Raw genomic sequence first — 22,092 nt, forward strand, 5'->3', positions numbered from 1 at the left:
GGACCACACGACCAGCTGTGGTCCCATCCGACCTGAGCCATTCTGTGATTTTTAATCTTTATTTTATTTAATTTTATTCTGTCCCGCCCGCGCCCGGAACGCCCCGGGAGCGCGCGAGCCCTGCCGGGCGCACGCGCCCCCGCGCGCGGGCCCCACCCCCCGCCCTCCCATTGGCCACGCGAGACCCGTCACGCGCGGCCGCCCCCTGGCGGGGCGGGAGCGGCCGCGCAGGCGCAGTGCCCGCTGAAGGGGGGGACGGAGGCGGCGCCGGCAGGACCCGCGCAAGGCGCCTTCCCGCGGGCCGCGCCGGCCGCCGCTCCGAGCCATGCTGCGGGCGTGCCGCCGAGCGGGGCTCGCCGCGGCCAAGCAGGTGAGCGTTCCCCGGGGGAGCCCCGCCACCCACCCCCGCTGCGACCAGCCCTGCGACCGGTGCGGCCGGGCCGGGCCTGCGGGGATGAGGGAGTCCCTGTGACCGCGACTCGGCGCGCGCTGAATGACTCCGTACGCGCGAGCCGCGATTGGCCGAGCAGCCTTTGACGGGCGGCCGCGGCCGCCAACGGGGGCGGGGGGCGGGCGCTGGTGGGTGGGGTGTACTACCAGTCCCAGCGTGCACCGCGGCAGCACAGCGCGGGGCGGAATGAGGCGCTGCCGCAAGGCACGCCGGGACTCTTAGTCCTTAGCGGGGTGGCGGCGTGGCGCGTTGCTTGCCGGGAGCTGTAGTCTCGGCCGCCATGGCCGCGCTGGGCCCGCCGCTCCGCTCCGCTTCTCCCGGCCCACACGCCGGGACAGCGCCGGGAGCCGCGGGCGGGGCCCGGGGGGCAGCGGGGGCTCGGCGCCTCCGCGCAGCCCCTGCCGAGCCCGCTGCGTGCGGCCCCGCCGCGGGCCGGGCCCGGCGCCGTGTGTGGCCTGGGCACACGGGTGGTGTCGGTGTGAGGGGGTCCTTCTGTCCCCACGGTGGGACACAACACGCGCTGCCGGGGGCAGAAGTGCCCGCGGGACTCGTGCTTGGTGTCCCGGACCTTTGCCTCTCCTTATCGGCGGAGATAAGGATGGTGATGTGCTCTGGAGCCTTTCTAAAGCAGTAGGCCAACTTTAGGAAGCCACGGGGACTTATAGGTGAGGGTGACTCCTTTACCAAGGCCCCCAATTGTAAATAACCTGATTAGATCACTTTTATATCCTGTTTTCCATCCCAGTGTTCATTACCCTCTGCTCACACGATTTAGCAAAGGAGAAGCTGTAGGTTCTTCCCTCTGAAGCCTGTCCCACTGCACAGCTGCATTCCCCCTGCTGCTCTGCGGGGCTGGAGAGTCCTTTGGGCACCTGGTGCCCACTGAAAAAAGGCTCTGGGTTTGCCTGGCTGTGGAAAGTTTCATCTGGACGTTGAGAAGACAGAAACCAGGCTTTGGCAGATATTAATCACTCGAGGCTATTTGCATGTGCTTGGCTTTGACAGAATGTGTCTGGAATGACTGTACAGCTCCAGAACAGCCAGGGTGGTGCTGTGCAGCTGGAAGTTGGTCATCGGGCTGTAAATATTTGGTGGAAGAGTCACAGACTGGTTTGGATGGGAAAGGACTTTAGGACTTTCTCATTCCAAACCCCCTGCCCTGGGCAGGGACACCCTCCACTATCCCAGGATGCTCCAGGCCCTGTCCAGCCTGGACGTGGACACTTCCAGGGACAGAGGACATCCACAGTTTCTCTGGGGAGCCACCAGGCAGAATTTATCCCTAAGAACTGTGCAAACACAGAGATGCCACAGCACTCTCTGGAGTTTATCTGTACCAGAGAGTGGGAAAACTTTATTCATTCTTTCTTTCCCTCTTTCCTGTTATTCATTTTTTCCTACTTTCATTCTTTCTCTGAGCTCTTTATTCATTCTTTCCTACATGAGCTCTGTGTGTGAGGCATCACTAAACTTGTAACAAGTAAATTGAAGTGGCTTTGAGAGAAGGGGATCTTCATCACTTTGAGAAATGTTTTTTGCTACACGTGCAGAGAAGCTTTTCTCTTGAAGTATTTTTGAAGTTTTCTGTGAAATGAACACGGCATTTAGTAAAAGTAAGAAGTGATATGTGGCAGAAGTCTTGAATGATGGGAAATCAGAACTCTGTGGTGAGATGTCCTTGTTGTACCTGATCTGTGTCTTAATGAAGAAAAACTTCTGTGAAGTTTCTGGTTTGCTCTTTCTGTCTAAGTGCACAAATCCCATGTTACAGAAATTCTGGATCAGAATTTCCTGGTGCCTGTGGCTGAGCTGGAGCTGACTGAGCAGAGGATGGTGTGTCCTGGCCGTGGTTATTTGAAGTTGCACATAAAGTATAAACCTGCAAGGCAAATTTAATTTGTTTAATGATGTTCTGCCATGCCCTGAGCACTGTGCCAGAGTGAGCTCACTTGGATATCCTTAAATGTCCCTGAATCACTGGGCTCATAACATTAACCAGAGTGAAGGTGTGACGTGCCCTGCTAAGTGATTATTGTGGTGACTAAATAGTAGGTCATGAATGCAAAATGATAAGTGTTTAAAAAGTTGAGTGAAACAAATGTCATGTAGAGGTGCTGGAGGAGGAGGAGGAATAGAAACAGCTGCCCTGCAGTGCCCTTGCTGTGGGCATCCTTGCTGTGTCCATGCTGCCTCATCCAAAGAATTTCCTGTCTTCTGCAGGACAAAAAGTGGTTTATTTCTGCCTTTTGAAGGGCACTGCAAAGCACATGTGATGAATTTCTCAAACGTTCTTTGAGACATTATTACAAATAAATTACAAGGGTCTGAAAATTTACAAAGGCCTGGAAATTTTGCAAAGGGGAGATTGGAAACTACCTTCTAGTTTCCATATTATGGTGGTACAGCAAATACAGGCAATATTATTACGGTGGCCAAAAGAGAGCAGTACTTATTTAAAAAATGATTTAAAAAAAATCAGTGATTTTTGGAGGTATTAACGTATCTGGATGTGGGGGAGGAGAAGAATTTGGCTTCTGTTCATAAAACATGGGTACCTACAGATTTTCATTTGCTGTTCCACTGGCTTTGTTGCAGTGACTTGAAAGATGGAGTTGGTGAGGGCTTGTTTAGGGTTTGATTACTGCTCCCATTGCTGCATGTGTGAGAGTCCCAGTGCCAGGGATGGAGGGCTTGTGTTTTGGTTCTTCTCATCTTGATGAAAAATAAATAGAAATGAGGATTTGGCTAATTCTAGAACAGTCCAGCTTGGAAGAGGTCTCAGAAGATCATCTGCTCCAAAGGGCATCTGGACTAAGATCAATCATTCCTCCAAAAAACCCTCCTGGTGTATAAAACATGACTGCTGAGCTAAGAGATTCGGGTGTTCTCTGCCTTGGTGCTCCCTGGGCACAGCCTGATCCTGAGGGAGGAGCTGATGTTTGCTGAAGGTGGGGAGCCAGATGTTTGCCATCCCCAGCTGTGATGGGGGTTTTGGCCAACAGGGGCAGGTGCAGCCCCAGCGAGGCTGTGGCAGTGACAGTGCTGCAGGGTGGGATCTCCTCCCCAAAGCCTGGCCAGGAGCTCAGAAGTGATGGCTCATTTCCAGGGGAAAATAGCATAGTCCCAGAGTGTTGGAAGGGACTGGAAATGCAGTCTGAATTGATGAATAGAAAATCAGGGGTTTTTTCCCTTCTCATTTTGTTGGATTGAGCTGTATGCATAATACTGGATTATTTGCTCCTCCTGTGCTTCGTGGTGTAATAGGGACATAGAGAGAGTCAGGAATACATTCAGAAGTTAGTAACAAAATGATTTGTGAGGCTTTTATTAGTGAAATTCCCCTTGAAAGGAGCAGTGAAGCCTCAGGAAGTGCTCCGGGAGCAGTCAAGTCAGAAAACCAAAAATGTTACAGAAGATATTTATTATTTTGTTGCCGTTTCTGTCCATCACAATCCAGAAAACCTCCCGCAGTGAGGACTCCTGGAGGTCTCAGGGGCAAGAGGAGCAGCTTCCTCTTGCTGTACGTGTGCTCCTGCTGCTAATTAAAAATGTTTTGGCTGCCTTTGTGGAAAGAATAAGAATGCAGTGTTCCTGCTTTTTCCTGTCTGTGCTGTTGGACAGGGATAGGACCTAAACCACAAGAGTTGTGCATGTTATTGCCATGTGCAAAAGGAAATAGAGAAATTTGTCTTTTGGGATTTTGTTGTAGTGAAGCATCTCCTGTTTTTTTCTTTTTTAAAGAAAAATTCCCTGTTGGGCAAAATACCTCAACTGTGGGAAAAGTTCTTTTTGTGCCTTGTACTTTGATTTCTCATGAATCCTGTATTTCCCTGTTAGTCATTCCCACGTGGGGAAAAAACCTCTGAGGCCAACAGTGTGTTTTCTTCTGTAGGCTTAGACTAGCTTAACCAGTCCTTCAGAGAAGATAAAAATCTTGGTAATGTGTATCTTATTAAGTAGAAGATAATAAAATATCACTCTTCATATACTAATTTAATTTATATTATAATCTGATGTCTGTCTGGAAAGTGTGCTTGTTATTAATTCTTTTAAGGTAGTGGTCTTGGTTTGGAAGCTAAAGAAGAGTTGCTTGTATATCTTAAGAATTAAAAGTAGTTTTAAGCATTTAAACAGCTGTTTTTGTGTTCTGCCCCACTCACACTGAGTTGTTCTAGTCTGTGAGATTGAAATGCATCTGAAACTAACCATTTATACTGCCCAGCACAGAAATCAGCAAAATAAATGCAGAAAGAAGCTGGGGTAGGGGTTTATTCCTTCTCATTTTTCAAAGAATTTAATGGCTTCTTAAAAAGCCCTGAACCTGGAAGCTGCACATTGTGGCATTCACATTCTGTGAAAAATCCCTTTGCCCAGGATTTTTCTCCTGGGAAGCTGAGAAGCCTCAGAGAAAAAGAAAAATCATTCATATCTCATTTGCTTGTCCTGTGCTGTGCTCCTTTGGAATGTGTTTGGAGATTGTTTACCCACAGGTGATTGTTTCATTGGATTCTGCTGTGAGTTGTTTTCACTCTTTGGCCAACCAGTGCCAAGCTGCTTGGGGACTCTGGAAAGAGTCACAAGTTTTCATTATTATCTTTTTAGCATTCAGTAAGTGTTCTTTCTGTATTCTTTAGTATAGTATTCTTTAATATAACATAGTATTATAAAGTAATAAATTATCCTTCTGAGAACATGGAGTCAGATTCATCATTCCTCCCTGCCTCGAGGGTCCCTACAAATACAGCAGCACACGGGAGAGCTCTCCGTGTTTCACAGAAAAGAGTCCAACGTTGTGGTGCTGCTCACAGCTTTCCTACAGACACTCTAAGGTTGTGGCAGTGGAGCCAGTGAGCCCAGTGGTGCTGTTGGGAGGGAGATGTGTCCCTGTCTCACTGTGCCCTGCCTCCTCCCCACAGAACAGTCGGTGTGTGAGAGCCTCCCTCCGTCCATCGCGGCCGCACCGCGGATATGCCACCCACTCCGGGGAGTCCGGGTACGTAGCGGGCTCTGGGCAGACCAGCAGGGAGTCTGCTCCTTGGTTTCACCTGAGAGCAGACTCCTGGCAGTGGGATTTCTGTGTGGAGTAAATCCTGTTGTCATGGGGTGTGGTCCTGGTTTGGGTCAGTCAGATTTAGATGAAGAAAATGAAGATGATCAATATTTATCATGGAAGTTGTGGGCTGGTATCTTGCCTTGGGGTTAGCCACTAACCAGTGTTGTACCAGGCTGAAGGTGATTTAAAGCAGATTCTGGAACAGAGTAGTGGTCCCCAGCTGTAAGCTGAAGACTCACAAACTGTTTGATGTTTGCCATATAATGTAATCTAATTATTTATTTGTATGATTTATATTTTAGTATAGTATTCTTTAATATAACATAGTATTATAAAGGAATAAATTATCCTTCTGAGAACATGGAGTCAGATCCATCATTCCTCCCTGCCTCGAGGGTCCCTACAAATACAGCAGCACACGGGAGAGCTCTCCGTGTTTCACAGAAAAGAGTCCAACGTTGTGGTGCTGCTCACGGCTTTCCTACAGACACTCTAAGGTTGTGGCAGTGGAGCCAGTGAGCCCAGTGGTGCTGTTGGGAGGGAGATGTGTCCCTGTCTCACTGTGCCCTGCCTCCTCCCCACAGAACAGTCGGTGTGTGAGAGCCTCCCTCCGTCCATCGCGGCCGCACCGCGGATATGCCACCCACTCCGGGGAGTCCGGGTACGTAGCGGGCTCTGGGCAGACCAGCAGGGAGTCTGCTCCTTGGTTTCACCTGAGAGCAGACTCCTGGCAGTGGGATTTCTGTGTGGAGTAAATCCTGTTGTCATGGGGTGTGGTCCTGGTTTGGGTCAGTCAGATTTAGATGAAGAAAATGAAGATGATCAATATTTATCATGGAAGTTGTGGGCTGGTATCTTGCCTTGGGGTTAGCCACTAACCAGTGTTGTACCAGGCTGAAGGTGATTTAAAGCAGATTCTGGAACAGAGTAGTGGTCCCCAGCTGTAAGCTGAAGACTCACAAACTGTTTGATGTTTGCCATATAATGTAATCTAATTATTTATTTGTATGATTTATATCCCTTTCACTCTTCTTTCCTCCTCAGCGTTTCCGTGGGCAAAATCATTGGTGCAGGTCTGCTGTTTGTGGGAGGAGGGATAGGTGGGACCGTCCTGTATGCCAGCTATGACAGACAGTTCAGGGAGAGCGTGGAGAAGACCATTCCCTACTCTGACAAACTCTTTGAGATGGCACTTGGCCCTGCACCTTCCAGCACACCAGTGCCAAAGAAACCAGTAAGTGTTTCCCATCCACCCCCACACATCCACTTACCTGTTTTTTAAAGAGAGTGTCTGCACTTAAGCTTCAAATTCTGATTAATTTTGCTTTGTGCTAAGAATAAAAAAAGTTAAAAAATTAAGATTCCTTAAATTAAGCTCTAAGAATTAGGAACTCAGTTCCTGCCTGGTGCTGCAAAAGTGATGCTTGTACATTTCCCATTACCATCCCATGATTGTGGTGGGTGGGGTGTAAAACTTGTTTTTATTTACAGTAAAACAATCTAATAGAATCCCAGCTGTATAGCTGCTCTGCTTATACTCAGAAACAAAACAGGGAGAGAGAGAGATGGATGACAGGCTGGAATTTAACTGCTGTTAAATTAGTTAGTTAGTGGTGTAGCAGAATTACAAAACTTACTCTAAATGAACTTATTTTAAAGAGGACTGAGAACATTCTTGAATAAGTAAAGATTTGAATGGTACAGAGCCAGGTATAAGCATCATGCTTTGAAATCTTAATGGCACTACCCTGGAGAAAGGAAAATCTGATACTGCCTTTGGCACAACTCTGGAAATTGAAACCTGGAAGTTTCTCTGCTCCTCCATGTGAAAGGAAACACTTCCCAGTAGTCAAGAATACTGAAAATCTGCTCTGACCATGGTTTTTTGAGCTTTCAGAAGCCATTTGGCCTTCAGAAAATTCGAGGTATTTTAAATTGAATTTTAAGAAAGCTGTTCTTAATGAGTGGGGGAATATCAGTGAATAAAATTTTCTCTCTTCTCATTTTAGCTACAGTTTGTGTGATCATCCAAGCTCTTGGTGCCTCCTAGGCACTAGGGAATTTTGCAAACCAGATTGATCAGCAGAGTTACCAACTCCCCAGTTGTGGCTCTAACTCAGATGGTTTTATTTTTACCTTGTGGCTTTCCACAATGGATGTTAAGGGATTAATATCATAAAATGTCACAATATTCTGTGTTTGAGTGTTTATGTGCCCCAACCACCAGCATCTGAAGGCTCTCAACAGGAAATCATTGGAGCCAAGCTTAGGGTTTCTGCATTCAATACACTCAGAGGTGCTTGGAATATCTGGGGCATGAAACTATTTGATTTTTATGCATAATTTAATAAATATTTGTTTATAGTGAAAACCCCCACAATTCTACTTGCATTTTTGGAGGGGAAAAAATTGTAAAAATTCCTTCTGAATTAAAAATTAAGTCAAGGCATTAGATGGCTGTTTTAATTTGCACTTTGAAGCTCAGATTTATGGTACAGACACCTGGATATGGAAAGTTAAACTGTATATTCCATTATACTGGAATTGGTGAAATCCAGGCTGTTTGAAAAACTGATGATATTTTTTATTTCTGATGTTTCAAGATACATCAAGGTCCACTGAAGATCTCATCTGTAGCAGAAGTAATGAAAGAGTCTAAACAGCCTGTTCCCAAATCCCAGACAGGCAAACCAGAAGCTGCTGCTCCTACAGAGGAAAAAGGAGGTAAATTTATAGAGTGTCATGTAGAAACAAGCAAATGACCTAATGATCTCCTGTATCATATATGGTAGAGTAGGTTAAAATTGTCCTTTGAATGGTTTAAGGTAAGCATTGTAATTTCTTAGAATTAATGTTTTTTTTTTCTTTCCAAGTCATAACATTTGCATAAAGTGGGTTTAGCTTTTTTTCCCTTTTTTTTAAGAAATGTATTTAATTTAGAGGATATTTAGAATCTGAGATAAATCATTACTAACCTGCATAGTTTAGATGTGAGCCTCAGTAAGAAGAGAACTTCATGTGCTGGACTCTGCAGCTCTTGCAAGCACGAGATACTTAATTTTGGATAATTACTGGGCTACTATAAAGCCAGATCAAATGGAGCTCATTTAGAGAGGAGCACTTGTGATGTCTTTTTACGTTTATCTCTAATGGCTCTGTGTATGTGTAACTAATATCTTGTTGCTGTTTATCCAGGAAATCATCTTCTTCTGGAAATAACATCCATATCCAATTAATATTTTTCTACAGAGGAAAAAATTAAGTCTTATAGCCCTGTTATTATGTTATAGCACTTAGCATGGAGTGGTTTGGAACAAGCCTAAAAATAATCTAATTTCAACCCCCTGCTAAGGGCAAGGACACCTTCCACTAGACCCAAAAGGCCCATCCAATCTGGCCATGAGCACTTCTAGGGATGGGGCAGCCACAGCTTCTCTGGGCAGCCTGGTCCAGTGCCTCACCACCCTCACAATAAAGATCTAATATCTGATCTAACCCTGCCCTCTGTCCGTGCGAAACCCTTCCCCCTTGTCCTGTCACTCCATGCCCTTGTATAAGACCATCTCCAGCTCTCTTGTAGGAACTGGAAGGTAATTGCAGGTGTCCCTGGAGCCTTCTCCATGCTGAACACGCCCAGCTCTCCCAGCCTGTCTCCACATCAGAGGGACTCCAGCCCTCTGAGCATCTTTGTGGCCCCCTCTGGACTTACACCAGCAGGTCCATGTCCTCCTTGTGTGGGAGGCCCAGAGGTGGTTGCAGCCCTGCAGGTGGGGCCTCACCAGAGCAGAGCAGAGGGACAGAATCACCTCCCTTGACCTGCTGCCCACACTGCTGGGGATCCAGCCAGGACACAGGTGGTTTCTGGACTGCCTGTGCACATGGCAAAGTCATGTTGAGCCTCTCAACCACCAGCACCCCAAAGTTTTTCTCTTGGAGGCTGTTCCTGATCCATTCTCCCCCCAGCCTGTGTTTGTGCTTGGACTTGCCCTGACCCAAGTGCAGGATGTTGTACTTGGTCTTGTTGAGCTTCATGGGGCTCACACAGTCCCACCTCTTGAGTCTGTCCCAGGTCCCTGTGGATGAACATCCCTCCAGGGTGTGACTGCACAGCTCAGCTGGATGTCATCAGCAAACCTGTTGAGGGTGCATCAATCCCACTGCCCAGGTCCCTAACAAAGATGTTTAACAGTCCTGGTTCCAACAGTGACCTTGAGGAGCACACTTAACACTGGTGTCCATTGGACATGGAGCCATTGACCACAACTCCTTGAGTACAACCATCCAGCCAGTGCCTTATCTGCAGAGTGGCTCATCCATCAGATCCATGTCTCTCCAGTTTAGAGATAAGGATGTCATGTAAGACAGTGGCAAATGCCACTTCAAATTTCTGAAATCCAGGGAGATGATGTCACTTGCTCTTCCCTTATTCAGCAATGCTGCTCCTTCACTGGAGGGTCCCATCTACTCTGTCATCCTGCTCAGGCAGCCTGTAGCAGACCCCCAATGTAATGTCACCTATCCCTGCCCTCCCTTTAATCCTGACCCGTAAACTCTTGGTTGGCTCCTCTTCCATCCCAGGCAGAGCTCCATTCACTCCAGTTGGTCATTGACAAAGGGGGTAATTGCACTCCTTGTCTCCCCTGCCAGGCCTTCCTGAAGAGCCTTCATCCTTCCATTCCAAGCCTCCAGTCAGTTGCCATCCCACCATGTCTCCATGAAGTGAGGTTCCCTTTTCCTGAGCCCCCTCGCCCAGCGGCTTTGGTTTGATCCCCTCCTCACCAGCTCAGCCGAAGATGCTCTGGCCATCCTTCTCTGGCAGATGGAGCCCATCTCCCCAGCTGTACTAACTTTGTGTGTTCTGCAAATGTGTTTAACAGCAGGCAAGGCTGCAGCACAGATCATCTCTGCAACAGGGGTAGCCGTGTCGGTGCCAGCTCCAGAGATACAGACTGAAGAAGGTGAAAAAACCCATGTGAATACAATGAAGAAAACCCAAATCCTCTAGCTTCATGTGCATGCATTCTTGCTTCTGTGTTGGTATTTGTCATTGTTGAAAGGTGTGAGTGTCTGTGCCTCGTGCAGAAAACTTCCATCATCTGTTAATATATTTTGGATGCAGTGAGAGCTGCAGATGACTGGGACAGGTATAGGTGTGAGCACAAGAGCAAAACCTGCCTTTGTGCTGAACTGAACTTGCACATTCCAGTTTGCCTCTGCTCTTGGTGGCTTTGTGATTGCTGTTCAGTAAGGCATCTCTGCCCAGGGACAAGTGAGGAAACTGTGTTTATTGTTAAACTCAACAAGAGACACCAGCCTTGAGATGAGATGATGGTCTCTTCCAGATGAGATTAGGTTATGTTAATTTTTCTAGTTATGAACATTTCATAGAAAGCATACCAGGGTTAAATACATGCTGCAGAGAAACATCAGCATTATTCAGAGGTGACCTGATGGGTTTTGTTGCACCTTGAGGCTGAAAGCTCTGGGCTGTCTCCTCAGTTCAGATGCAACTTGCTGTTGATCTTGAAAGCATTACTTAGGTGAATTCTCACTCTTAAAGGCATTTTAAGTGGTTGTAGGCAAGGGAATGGAGTATAATTGTGATCCACCATAGCCTTCTCACTCAACCTTCATTGTTTTGGTTGGGCTCTGTAAGCATGCCAGAGGAGAACTAAGAAAAAGCAAGAATGGACATTCACTTCAAATTTAATCTTGGCTCTGTAAGTGTTTCTCACTTCTTGCTTTGCCTTTGACTTCTGAGTCTTGTGTAATTTTGTAACTAGACAATGGAGAATCTCCAAATGCATGTGAGGTGTCTTGCTCTTGTCTTTAAGTTGTGAGACTGGGTTTGTAGTTATGCATATAAAGATTCTTCAGGTAGTTCTAGCATGGCTTTGAGCAGAAGTCAAATCTACGAAGTGATACCAACTACAAAAATCAGTTTTGATAAAGTTACATCCCTACAAGTAACCTCTGTACGCTAATTTGGACTCTCCACTTAAGCAGTTTGACTCTTTTTTTACTTTTGAATAGGTAAACAACACGAAGGTTCCCATGCTATCAAAGAACGGCCACCAGAAGAAGTTGCAGCTCGGCTTGCCCAGCAAGACAAGGAGGAGCAAGAGAAGGTATCAGGTGAGTCCACACTGTCACTGTTCTTGTGTGTTGCATGGGACAGAACTGTGGAATTGCACTGGCTTTATAGTCCTTAGCTCCTTACAGCTCTTGGCTGTTGTCCCTGTGTTGAGTTGGCAGCGGGAGTGGTGGTGAAGCTTCTTCCACCCACTCATAAATAACTGAGAATTGAAGAATTATGGAAAAATTGAGGTTGGAATAGACTTCAGGGTTCAAGGAAGATATGAATATTTGTTTCCAGAACCATTAGAACCAGTGAACATGGGATACACCTGCACCCCCCTGCAGTCCCATGGGAGAGGTCTTCCACTGGGTGGTGTTTTGCTCTCATCAGTACCTCTGTTCTAAATGAGGAGAGCATTTTGGTGATCTTCTTCTGTAGGCTGCTGTTTAATTCCCAAACTGACCAGCCATTTTAGATCATAGAAAATAATTTAAGAGACATAGAGGCTGTAACATGTTATTTTACTAATTACAAAATTATTTTCTTTATTGTTTAATTGACTTAACTTTTTTTTTTCCAGCCCTTGCAGCAACTCTAGAAGGAGCCCTAAACACAACTGCTCGTGTAACCCTTCAGGCCATCACTGCTCAGGAGTCAGCTGTGCAGGCAGTGAATGCTCATTCCCAAATACTGAAGGATGCCATGGATGATTCTGAGGTAAATTGGACAAGTGGGGACAGTTTTTTCTTTTTCATTGGGTTCAGCAAAACTTCAATCTGAATTAAAAATAAGCTTGGAATCTTTTCTTGCAATGCCTTTATCGCAGTTTTAACTCACCTTTCCACTTTTGAAATGTGGTACGGTCAAATAATACAGTGGTTTTAATTTTGAATTTTGCTGTTTGGGGTTTTTTTTCCCAACTCCTCTATTTTCTTTTTGCAAGAAGAAAATCCAAGACATTAATATTTTTCACACTGTATTTTAATTAATTTTATTTTCATTCCCAAGACTTTACGTAGTTAAGATCATGCTGTCCACCCCAATAATTCCACTGAGCTTTTTCCCTTTGTCAATGTCCTCTTTCTGGATTGTTTGTTTCTTGTCAGGAAATAGGAAGGGGATGTACAAGTGATAAAACTTGTGGTGTGCTCATGCCAGGGTTTGTGTGGGTCTGTCACTGCCCATTCAGTTCTGGAGCAGAGATAAAATTCAGTTGTTAATCAGTTAGCAGGGACATGGCCAACCAACCAAGCACTCAAGACTTAATCTAATAGTTAGTAAAATACCTGCCTTAAGAGATTGCTTTTAAGCTTAATTACTAAACTTAATTTAAAATCAGCTTTAAAGTATAATGGTACTTTAAGTATTAGGCTTAAAAGCAATTTTAGAGTATTACAGTACTGTAATCATGAGGAAATTTTCCCACAATACATTGTGCAGCTTACAGTGATTCTGGGTGAATGAAGGTCTCTGGCTCAGGAAAAAAAACCATAAAAAATCAAACAAAACCAAATGTTGGAAGAGAAACGTCACTTGTAAGGCTTCCAGCTGTGCTGTTGAAAAACACAAGAATGGTGCTCAGTTTGAGGGAAATGCTCAGTGACCAGGCTTCCAGTGTGGGGCAGCTGTTGTTCAGTAGTGGTGGTGACCCTGATGAGGAGTCTGTGCTTCCCAGGATGCTGGGGGGAAGAAATCCTCGCAGTGGCGCACGCTGGAGGAGGCGCTGAAGGACCGCAGGAGAGCCGTGGATGAAGCTGCTGATGCTCTTCTGAAAGCCAAGTGAGTTGCTGGATTGAAGCCTTGGATTGCTCATGTGAGGGCTGGCAAACAGCAGATGAGTTTCTAGAAAGGATGGAGTTGTCTGTGTTCATATTGAATGGTTTGTTTGTGCCAAATCAAAAGATGGTTTAATATTCATTAGCCAGGAGCATTTTAATTTGACATGTGCAAACCTTGGGTGCCTGTGCACAAAGTTCTCCCTCTAGCAGAGAGTCTGAAACAGTCCTGTTCTTTTTAAGAACTTATCTCCTTATTACTAACATAGAGGGCTGGTAAGTTCAAAGAAAATGAAAAAAAAAAAATCCACAGTCCATTTAGTATTATTGTTGAATAATTTTGTTAATAATAAACATAAGGACTTTAGCCTGGAGAAGAGAAGGCTCTGGGGAGACCTTCAAGCACCCCAGCACCTAAAGGGGATACAAGAGAGCTGGGGAAGGACTTTTTACAAAGGCAGAACAAGGGGGAATGGGTTCAACTGACAGAGGGCAGATTTAGATTTGATATTAGGAAGAAATTTTTCCCTGTGAAGGTGGTGAGGCCCTGGCACAGTTTGCACAGAGAAGCTGTGGCTGCCCCATCCCTGGAGGTGTTCCAGGCCAGGTTGGATGGGGCTCTGAGTGACCTGTTCCAGTGCAAGGTGTCCCTGTCCATGGCAGGGGGGGAAATGAGATTATCTCTGAAGTCCCCTCCAACCCAAACTGTTAGAGGATGACTCCATGACTGCACTCTGTGTATGGAGTCAGTAACATCACCAGCTTCTTTTAGTTGTAATGAAAAGATGCCCTTGTAGGGAGGTTAGAAATAAATTTGGAAACCCTTTGATGCTTCTAAGGCTGAGAGGGCAACATCATCCTTGAAGCTGCATGGTTGCTATCACATTATAAACTTCACTTATATCTGATGTTGCTGGGCTGTCTAAAATTAGTGGGAGGTGTAACTGAGGTTTCATTGTTAAAGCTAATGCAAATCCCACATGCAGCAGCTTTCATTCTCTATTGCTCTACTGGATATCTTTGCTTTTATTTATTTTCTTAATTTACTTATTTTAAACCTTGTTCCTTATTCTGATGAAGTCATTGGAAACCTCCATTGGTTTGAATGGATTTGGAAAAGGAACATTTTTTCACTTTTTCCTTGATTTCCAGTTATGCTAGAGGAAAGCATTTCTTTCCTAATTACAAAAAAACATAATTATCTTTACAGAGCCCTCTAAATTCTCTCCCATCCTCATTAATCTCCACCAGTCACCATGTCCAAAACACTTCTGCAAGCGTAAGCCATCTATATTAAAAATGTTTCCTTGTTGCTGTTAGGTGCTGGAAATGTCTGCTGTATAACTCTAACCTAATTTTAATCTCTATTTCTAGTTTTACTAATACTAACTCCTTTCAGTGAACTCCCATCTTCCCTCCAGCTAAATCCTGAATACTAATTGCAGTATAAATAATTCTCATTTTACATGGAATAGCCACACTGACATCTTTAGGTTTCAGGCTGTGGGAAAAAAAGTAATCCTTAGTCAAAGCATCTTAGAGTTGATAGATAGGAAGCAGCAGTAGAGTTACCCAGTAGTTGTTCCTGTGAATACCAACAGCATAAAGTAAATTCTCTTTGGAGTGATAAGCCCTGTGTGTGTCACACTTAGCAGCTGCTTCTCTTTTCAGAGAGGAGTTAGAGAAGACCAAGGGTGTCATCGAGAAGGCCAAGAAGTCTCAGCTGGCAGGAGCCAAACCTCACATTGTTGCTGCAGAAGAAAATCTCCATCACATGATTGTGGACTTGGACAATGTGGTGAAAAAGGTGAGGCTTCCTCAGACTGTTTATAATTGCCTCTAGAGCAGGGATTCCTTGGCAGCTTGTGCAGACCACCCATTCCCAAATCCTCTGCAGGGAGTGAGATATTTCATGGAATCACAGAACATGCTGAGCTGGAAGGAACACATCAGGATCATTGAGTCCAACTCCTGGTTCTGCACAGGACACCCCAAGAGTCCCACCCTGTGCCTGAGAGCATGGTCCAATCACTTCTTGGGCTCAGACAGGCTCAGTGCTGTGACCCCTTCCACTGCATTGTGAATTGCAGATCCATCCTCTTGTAGCTGTACGTGGGTTTTGCGTTGGTTATACTGCCAATAATTAGACACAGCAAGATCTTCATGAGAACTTGAACTCTGTCTTGAAAGAGCCTCCAGATGGCTTGATGGTGCCAGTCCTTTCTGTTGGCAACTTGTAATTCTTGATTCCAAGGTAATTCACCACAGGTTAGGGAGGAATTCAGCGTGTGCTAATGACTTGGTGGTAAATCACTTTGCAGTTCAGAAGACTGGGAAAGAAATATAAAGGTGAAGTTTATCTCCCTTTGCAGGACAGCTGGTAATTCATGAGGTGTGTTTGGGGTGAATATAGCCTGATAGTGGGAACATCAGAACTCACTGAGGATGGCAGCAATCACAGGCATTGCTTACTAGGCCTGTGTGATGGCTGTGAGCAGAGAGAAGGAGCTGGAGATGTTTGAGATATAAACTGAATTCAAAGTACTCTTGGTCCTGTCCAGGCTACAGACTGGCTGTTACAGTGGGCATGTGAAGCAAAATGGATTAGTTAAAGTTCCAGCACATAATTATTGTGTAAGAGAGGTTTAATATCACAGGCTGGGTTTCTGTGCTCTCCCAAGTGAGTTTGCCTTGTTTGGGCTGGGGGTTGGTATTTGCCAGTATCCCAGGGCTTGGCTCTAAATGATACGTGCCTTCAATTTCAACCTTTGCCTTGATAAACAAATTAATCTCACCCTTGTTTGTTGCAGGTTCAGGCAGCACAGTCTGAGGCCAAGATCGTGGCTCAGTACCACGAGCTGGTGGCCAAAGCCAGAGAGGAGTTCCAGAAGGAGCTGGACAGCATCACCCCCGATGTGAAGCCTGGCTGGAAGGGGATGAGTAAGTCTCCCACTGGGGAGGGGCTGCCTTGTGCTTCTTGCACTGTGGTTTGTAGAGCATGACCACTCAATGTCCACCATCCCAGTTTTCAAATTTTCACAGTATTTGGTTGGTCTGAAGTGAAAATGATTCACAACTAAATTAATTAACCTAAAGCAGGTGTTATGAAGAGAATCAGTTCTATCTGTGCTGTATGGGAAGTATCACAAAACGTAGCTCTTGTGTGATAAATGTCATATTGGTTGTATGAACATCTCTCCCCTCCCTGGTATTTCAGGAAGGGAGCCAGGTCATTCCAGATTTCACTCAAATCTGATGTTAAGCAGTAATCAAATACTTGGTTGACTCTGTGATTAGAGGTATTATAATACACCATTGTTACAGGGTGATAAAGAACTTCCTGAATCTTTCTACATCATCACTGAAGGGGAGAGGTTTCATTGTTTATACCCTGCCTGCCCCAGTACATTTTATTTCTGCACTAAACTGACACAGTAACACACCTGTAGCAACAGCCAGTGCTGCACAAAAGCAGTGAACAGTCAGCCCAGCCCAGTAGTGCTCCCTGCACACTCCTTGCCACAGGTGCTCCTGCTCACCTTGGCTGCTTTCATTTTAAAGACAAGCACAGTTGCAGGAGGTGGATTGTGTGTGTTCACCATTACTGTGATGAGCTCCTGCAAGAACCACGTGTGGTATGTCCACAGAACAAGTACTGTCTGTGGTAGTTCAAAAAAATGAATTCCCTAAAAATCCCAGATTTCCAGATATTTCCAGTCAGGGTTTAACATAAATGTACTAAGTGGTCTCAGACTTTTCTAGCTGATGTGTCCAGAGGCAGCTGTAAAGGTTTTATTTCCAAGTTACAGATTTTTTATAGAAGTAGTAATTGTCATTTGAAACAAATGGTGTCAGTATTGCCTTAATATTTTTCTTGCAGTATACAATGCAGAATTACAACATATTTTCTTGATGCTACTTTATGCTTTAGGAAAGTGGACCTTAGTCCACAAAATAATTTTCTTGGCTAAATGAATGCACCAGACCTTTGGAATGGTCGGTTTTCATTTAAAAAAAACAGCCAACCCCCTACCCAGCATATGTGGGGAAAACATTTGAAATTAACAGATTGTTTGTGGAGTTTGCTTTTGGGGTGTTACTAGTTCTGAAGAAAACAAACTTATTTAGGCTCCCTGGGGATGGAGCTGCCTTTCCTTGCACAGGATAAAATCTTGGGTTTTGTGATCACTGCCCTTGTGTGGGAGGAAGGGGAAGCTCCTGGTGGCTTCCATGTGCCTCATTTCTTACTGGTGTGGCTTGCTGAGTGGGACAGACTTGCTGGGGTCCCTGACTCTCACTGCCACTGGGGAATTTGTTTCTTGACCAACTGCTTCTGTTTGTAAGACCCTAAAAATGGCAGACTAAAATTTCCAGTGTCCTGCTGCACTTACCCACTTCAAACTTCTGTTCCTTGCTTTGGCTGAATTCAGGTGTCCATCTGTGGGTTTCCAAGGTGGTTGTAGTGGTTGGGGTGTCTTGGGCTACATCTTGCCTGTAATACAGAGACTTTCATACTCCACATACGGTTCTTTCTGAATTTCTAAGGACTTGGTCTCATGTTTAAGTCACTGTAGATAAGCTTAGTTTTCTGTTTTACTTCTGCATGACTGCCTTGCTGTAGTGAATGTGCACTAACTTTTCCAACTTCTTTCTGTTGCAGAGATAACTGACTTAGGTGAGTTACTGTCACTTGTTCCTGTCCCTTGAAAGTTATCTCTTCTCTTTGTCCTTTTTATGTTTGTGTGGGGTATGGCTTTAAGTTACAGGCAGTTATCAACAAAGAGTGAAATGTGGCATTCCTGGAACATTTCAGGCCGTGGTATGCCTTGGGACCCTTTCCATTCATGTTGCACACTTGGCTTAAACCACACACTGATCTTTTTGTAACACTGTTACATCCAACAGCTGAGCTTGGTGCTGCTGGCCAGCTTTCCCACTGGACAACGAGCACCACTGCTCCAAGTCCTCCTGTGCCAGTCCTTTCTCCAGCACTCAGCAGCAAGGTGATGAAGGACTGTGCAATCTTGCTTGCTTTAGACCCTGCAGGAATGCTTCCCCAAGTGGTCCCAGCTTTCCATACAGATGATTTAGCTTGCAGCCAGTGCAAAATGAGCTGCAGCATTTTATAAAGCCCTTCTCAGGTCACCAAATGCTGCAGGGTTAGCTTGGGTCCTCCTGTCCCAGTTACAATGTGGTTGTGAATTGTGCTGCCCTCTGAGTAGCCAAACCTGAAAGGTACAATCTGGGGTAAAAATTCTGATTAGGAGCAGTTCATCTGGAGGACTGTTGAAGAGAAAATGTAATTCTGTCTGTCCCTCACAGTGACAGACCCTGCTGCTCTGTGTGCTGGCAGAGGGGAAAATATATGGTGGTGTAAAAACCAAGAAATGACAGAGCTGTTGACAGTCTCTGAGTGTGACATACATATTGAAGTGTAAATTACAGCTGGGAATAATTTGGAAGAAATGAAGATAATTTCTCTCCTGGCATGAAAATACAGTTCAGAAAGTGGTCTCGGGTGGGCATCAGCACAGGTCAAGGGCTCGAAGTGCTCAGAGACCTTCCCTAGAACAAGCTCACTGGTCAGTAACCTCTTGGAGCCCCAGAGCACTTGAGTGGGAGGCGGGGGGGCATGCAGCAGTTTCCCTGTGGCTCCCATGCCCTCCCTGATGCCCCGTGTTCCCTTCAGCTGGGCAGCTGTCCACAGATGACCTGAACTCCCTGATCGCGCACGCCCACCGGCGCATCGACCAGCTGAACCGGGAGCTGGCGGAGCAGCGCGTGCGCGAGCAGCAGCACATCGAGTCCGCCCTGGAGAAGCAGAAACTTGAGGATAAAAAAGCATTTGAGGCAGCTGTGGCCAAAGCGCTGGAGCGTCACAAAAATGAGATTGAATTAGAACAGGAGAGGAAGGTAAGGTGGATAAAGCACCTGGTTAAATCTTTGGGTCAAAAAGGTGGAAGAGTTAATGGAAAAGGCCAGAGGGACAGCTGGGATGTTCTGGGCAGTGGGAGACTTCACATGGGTGACCCCCAGGCTGAACATGAAAAGGAGATGTTGAGCAAGGAAACTGCTGCAAAGTTAGAAGTAGAAATCATACAGGGAATGACTTTGTGAAGTTACTTGGCTCCTATTGGAGATGGAATTACTGGATCAAAATAAATCCTAGAATGATTTGGGTTAGAAGGCACATTCACGATCACCTTGTTCCAACCTCCTGCCATGGGCAGGGACAGCTTCCACTAGACGAGGTTGCTCCAAGTCCCATTGAACATGATCTTGGGAAGGGGTTGGGAAAGCTACAGCTTCTCTGGGCAGTCTGTGCCAGTGCATCACCACCCTCACTGAGAAGAATTTCTGTATTTCATCTGAGCTTGTGTGGCCATTATAGGGCTATTGTAGGGAAAAGGTAAAGTCTATTGGGTTTGGAAGCTCATTTATAAACCAGCCTCCAAAAGTGTTGGAGTGCTTGATTTGACATGTTACTGTATTTTTTATATACTGTTTTGGTAGCTGTACTAAGTGCCTAGTGAGTAACCAGCAGTTACTCACATGGTGAACCAGGAATCTATTGCTTAACATCCCTAGGAAAAGGCTCAGCTGTAACACTGGACCTCAGCAGGTCTTCAGGCTGAAAGCGAGGCTCTGTCAGTGCCACTGCTCTGACATGTAACCTCAGCACTCACTGGTGTGATCCTGTGACACTGTGTGACACCAGCTGAGCAGTGCTGGTGCATTACACCCCTCGTGTGTGTGCAGGTGGAGGAGGTGCGGGAGGTGATGGAGACCGAAATGCGCACCCAGCTCCGGCGCCAGGCTGCTGCCCACACCGACCACCTCCGAGACGTCCTGAAGATCCAGGAGCAGGACCTAAAGGTGGAATTTGAGCAGGTAAGGGAGAGGAGTCAGATATTCAAACCCTTGCAAAGCACAGGTTTCATATGACAAGAATCCTGAACTCTGTTCCAAGGGATTGAAATGGGGGCTGGGGAGGGAAGCAAGCTTACCTTGAGGTGATACTGAGTGACTCAATGTGTAGGTTTTATTCAGACTTGTCTGAAAAGCTTTTGCTATAGGTGATAAATTTTTGACATAAGTGCAGTAACTGTTCAATTCACCCCAATAAGGGTTCTTACTAGTATATTGTATTTACTGTATGCATTGGCCCCAACAAGGACAACAGATTTATAGAGATGTCTTAAAAATAAGTTAATAATATTTAACCAGCTGTTTCTGTTACTTGTATTTCCCTGTTTCAGAACCTATCAGAGAAGCTCAGTGAACAGGAGATGCAGTTCAGACGCCTTACTCAGGAACAGCTTGACAACTTCACCTTGGATATAAACACCGCCTATGCCAGGCTGAAGGGAATTGAGCAAGCAGTCGAGAGTGAGCACTGAATTCCTCTTTCTTTAAGGACTAAAACTGTGTTCCCCAAAGGCCCCTTGCCCAAACTTGGGCATCTCAGCCCAGGCTTAGGCACATAGCTCACACTGCTGAGCACCCAGCAAATCCCAGCTGAGCAAGTCTGAGGTGGTTCTTCCAAAAGTTGTCTTGTTCTGGCTCTAAGCTGTGGGACAGACTTGCTTTAGAGCACATGCTGATGGGTTGGCTGCTTTGGAAAGCAGAGGGTGGGGAGGGATGGCTCTTGCTGCTTGTTCTCAAAGCCACATGTGCCCAACTGAGAGCCCCTCTTGGCTTCCCTTGCAGGTCACGCAGTAGCAGAAGAGGAGGCCAGGAAGGCCCATCAGCTGTGGCTCTCCGTGGAAGCGCTCAAATACTGCATGAGGTCAGGCACGGGGGACAGTCCCACGGAGCCCCTGGGCAGCGCGGTGAAGGCCATCAAGGCCAGCTGCGCCGACAACGCCTTCACGGAAGCCTTAACAGCAGCCCTGCCAGAGGAGTCCCTGACGCGGGGCGTGTACAGCGAGGAGGCCCTCAGAGCCCGCTTCTACACAGTCCAAAAACTGGCAAAACGAGTGGCCATGATCGACGAGACCAGGAACAGCCTGTACCAATACTTCCTGTCCTACCTGCAGTCGCTGCTGGTGTTCCACCCTCAGCAGCTGAAGCCACCGGCTGAGCTCAGCCCCGACGACCTCGACACGTTTAAGTTACTGTCTTACGCTTCCTACTGCATCGAGCACGGAGACCTGGAGCTGGCGGCCAAATTTGTCAACCAGCTACGAGGAGAGTCCAGGAGGGTGGCACACGACTGGCTCACGGAGGCACGGATGACCCTAGAAACCAAACAGATTGTGGATATCTTGACAGCGTACGCCAGTGCTGTGGGGTTGGGAACAACTCAAGTGCAGTGAGCTAGGATTGGAGCTTGGAGGCAGGTCAGCTGTTCTGGGCCAGAGAGAAATCCCATGATCTCCCGAGGGTTCAAACAGAGCTGTTGGCAGGGGCTGGAAGCGGTAAATCAAAGCACGGGTACCGTCTTGTTTCCTTGCACTGTATTTAATTTCACCATCTGTTGTATTTTTGTTGGTTTTGAGTTGTCATGACAACCAACTTCAGGAAGCTTCCCTACAATTTGTGTAAGAATTAATGTTTCCCCATCTTACCAAGTGGGCTTGTGATCGAACCAAAATAATGTTTGTAACCTGCCATTAATCATTTGCCACTTTGTCAGCTGAATAAAACAAGACTTCAACCACTTGTTCCTGCTGTTTAAGTCTCCTGTTTAAACATCAACTGCAGCTGGGCAGTACAAAGCTCAGTCTTCCTC

The 22,092-nt window shown here is 46.1% G+C and overlaps 1 protein-coding gene across 5 annotated transcripts; it reads left to right on the forward strand.

Moving 5' to 3' along the window:
• The first annotated feature begins 212 nt into the window (after positions 1 to 212).
• Positions 213 to 22,024, forward strand: IMMT (inner membrane mitochondrial protein). Of its 5 annotated transcripts, none has more exons than XM_039723964.1 (15): positions 311 to 370; positions 6,089 to 6,165; positions 6,549 to 6,738; positions 8,108 to 8,228; positions 10,382 to 10,462; positions 11,538 to 11,639; positions 12,164 to 12,300; positions 13,259 to 13,362; positions 15,030 to 15,165; positions 16,169 to 16,298; positions 18,019 to 18,033; positions 19,048 to 19,271; positions 20,118 to 20,249; positions 20,618 to 20,747; positions 21,069 to 21,676. In XM_039723964.1, the coding sequence occupies exons 1-15, from the start codon at positions 326 to 328 to the stop codon at positions 21,674 to 21,676; spliced, it is 2,232 nt and encodes a 743-aa protein (XP_039579898.1). In that variant the 5' UTR covers positions 311 to 325. The 5 variants fall into 5 exon arrangements, with proteins under 5 accessions (XP_039579901.1, XP_039579902.1, XP_039579898.1 ...); XM_039723966.1 differs by lacking the exon at positions 6,089 to 6,165 and adding an exon at positions 5,368 to 5,444 and having other exon boundaries at positions 326 to 370; positions 21,069 to 22,024; XM_039723967.1 differs by lacking the exons at positions 6,089 to 6,165; positions 18,019 to 18,033 and adding an exon at positions 5,368 to 5,444 and having other exon boundaries at positions 213 to 370.
• Positions 22,025 to 22,092: the final 68 nt, after the last annotated feature.

Source organism: Passer montanus, unplaced genomic scaffold (assembly GCF_014805655.1).
Source record: "Passer montanus isolate IOZ18808 unplaced genomic scaffold, ASM1480565v1 scaffold51, whole genome shotgun sequence".
Classification (NCBI taxonomy): domain Eukaryota; kingdom Metazoa; phylum Chordata; class Aves; order Passeriformes; family Passeridae; genus Passer; species Passer montanus.

Coding starts and splice junctions, on each gene's coding strand:
- IMMT (XM_039723964.1), top strand. CDS start 326: ATGCTGCGGGCGTGCCGCCGAGCGGGGCTCGCCGCGGCCAAGCAG. Junction 10,463..11,537: donor AGAGATACAGACTGAAGAAG/GTGAAAAAACCC, acceptor ACTTTTGAATAG/GTAAACAACACGAAGGTTCC. Junction 15,166..16,168: donor TGGACAATGTGGTGAAAAAG/GTGAGGCTTCCT, acceptor TGTTTGTTGCAG/GTTCAGGCAGCACAGTCTGA.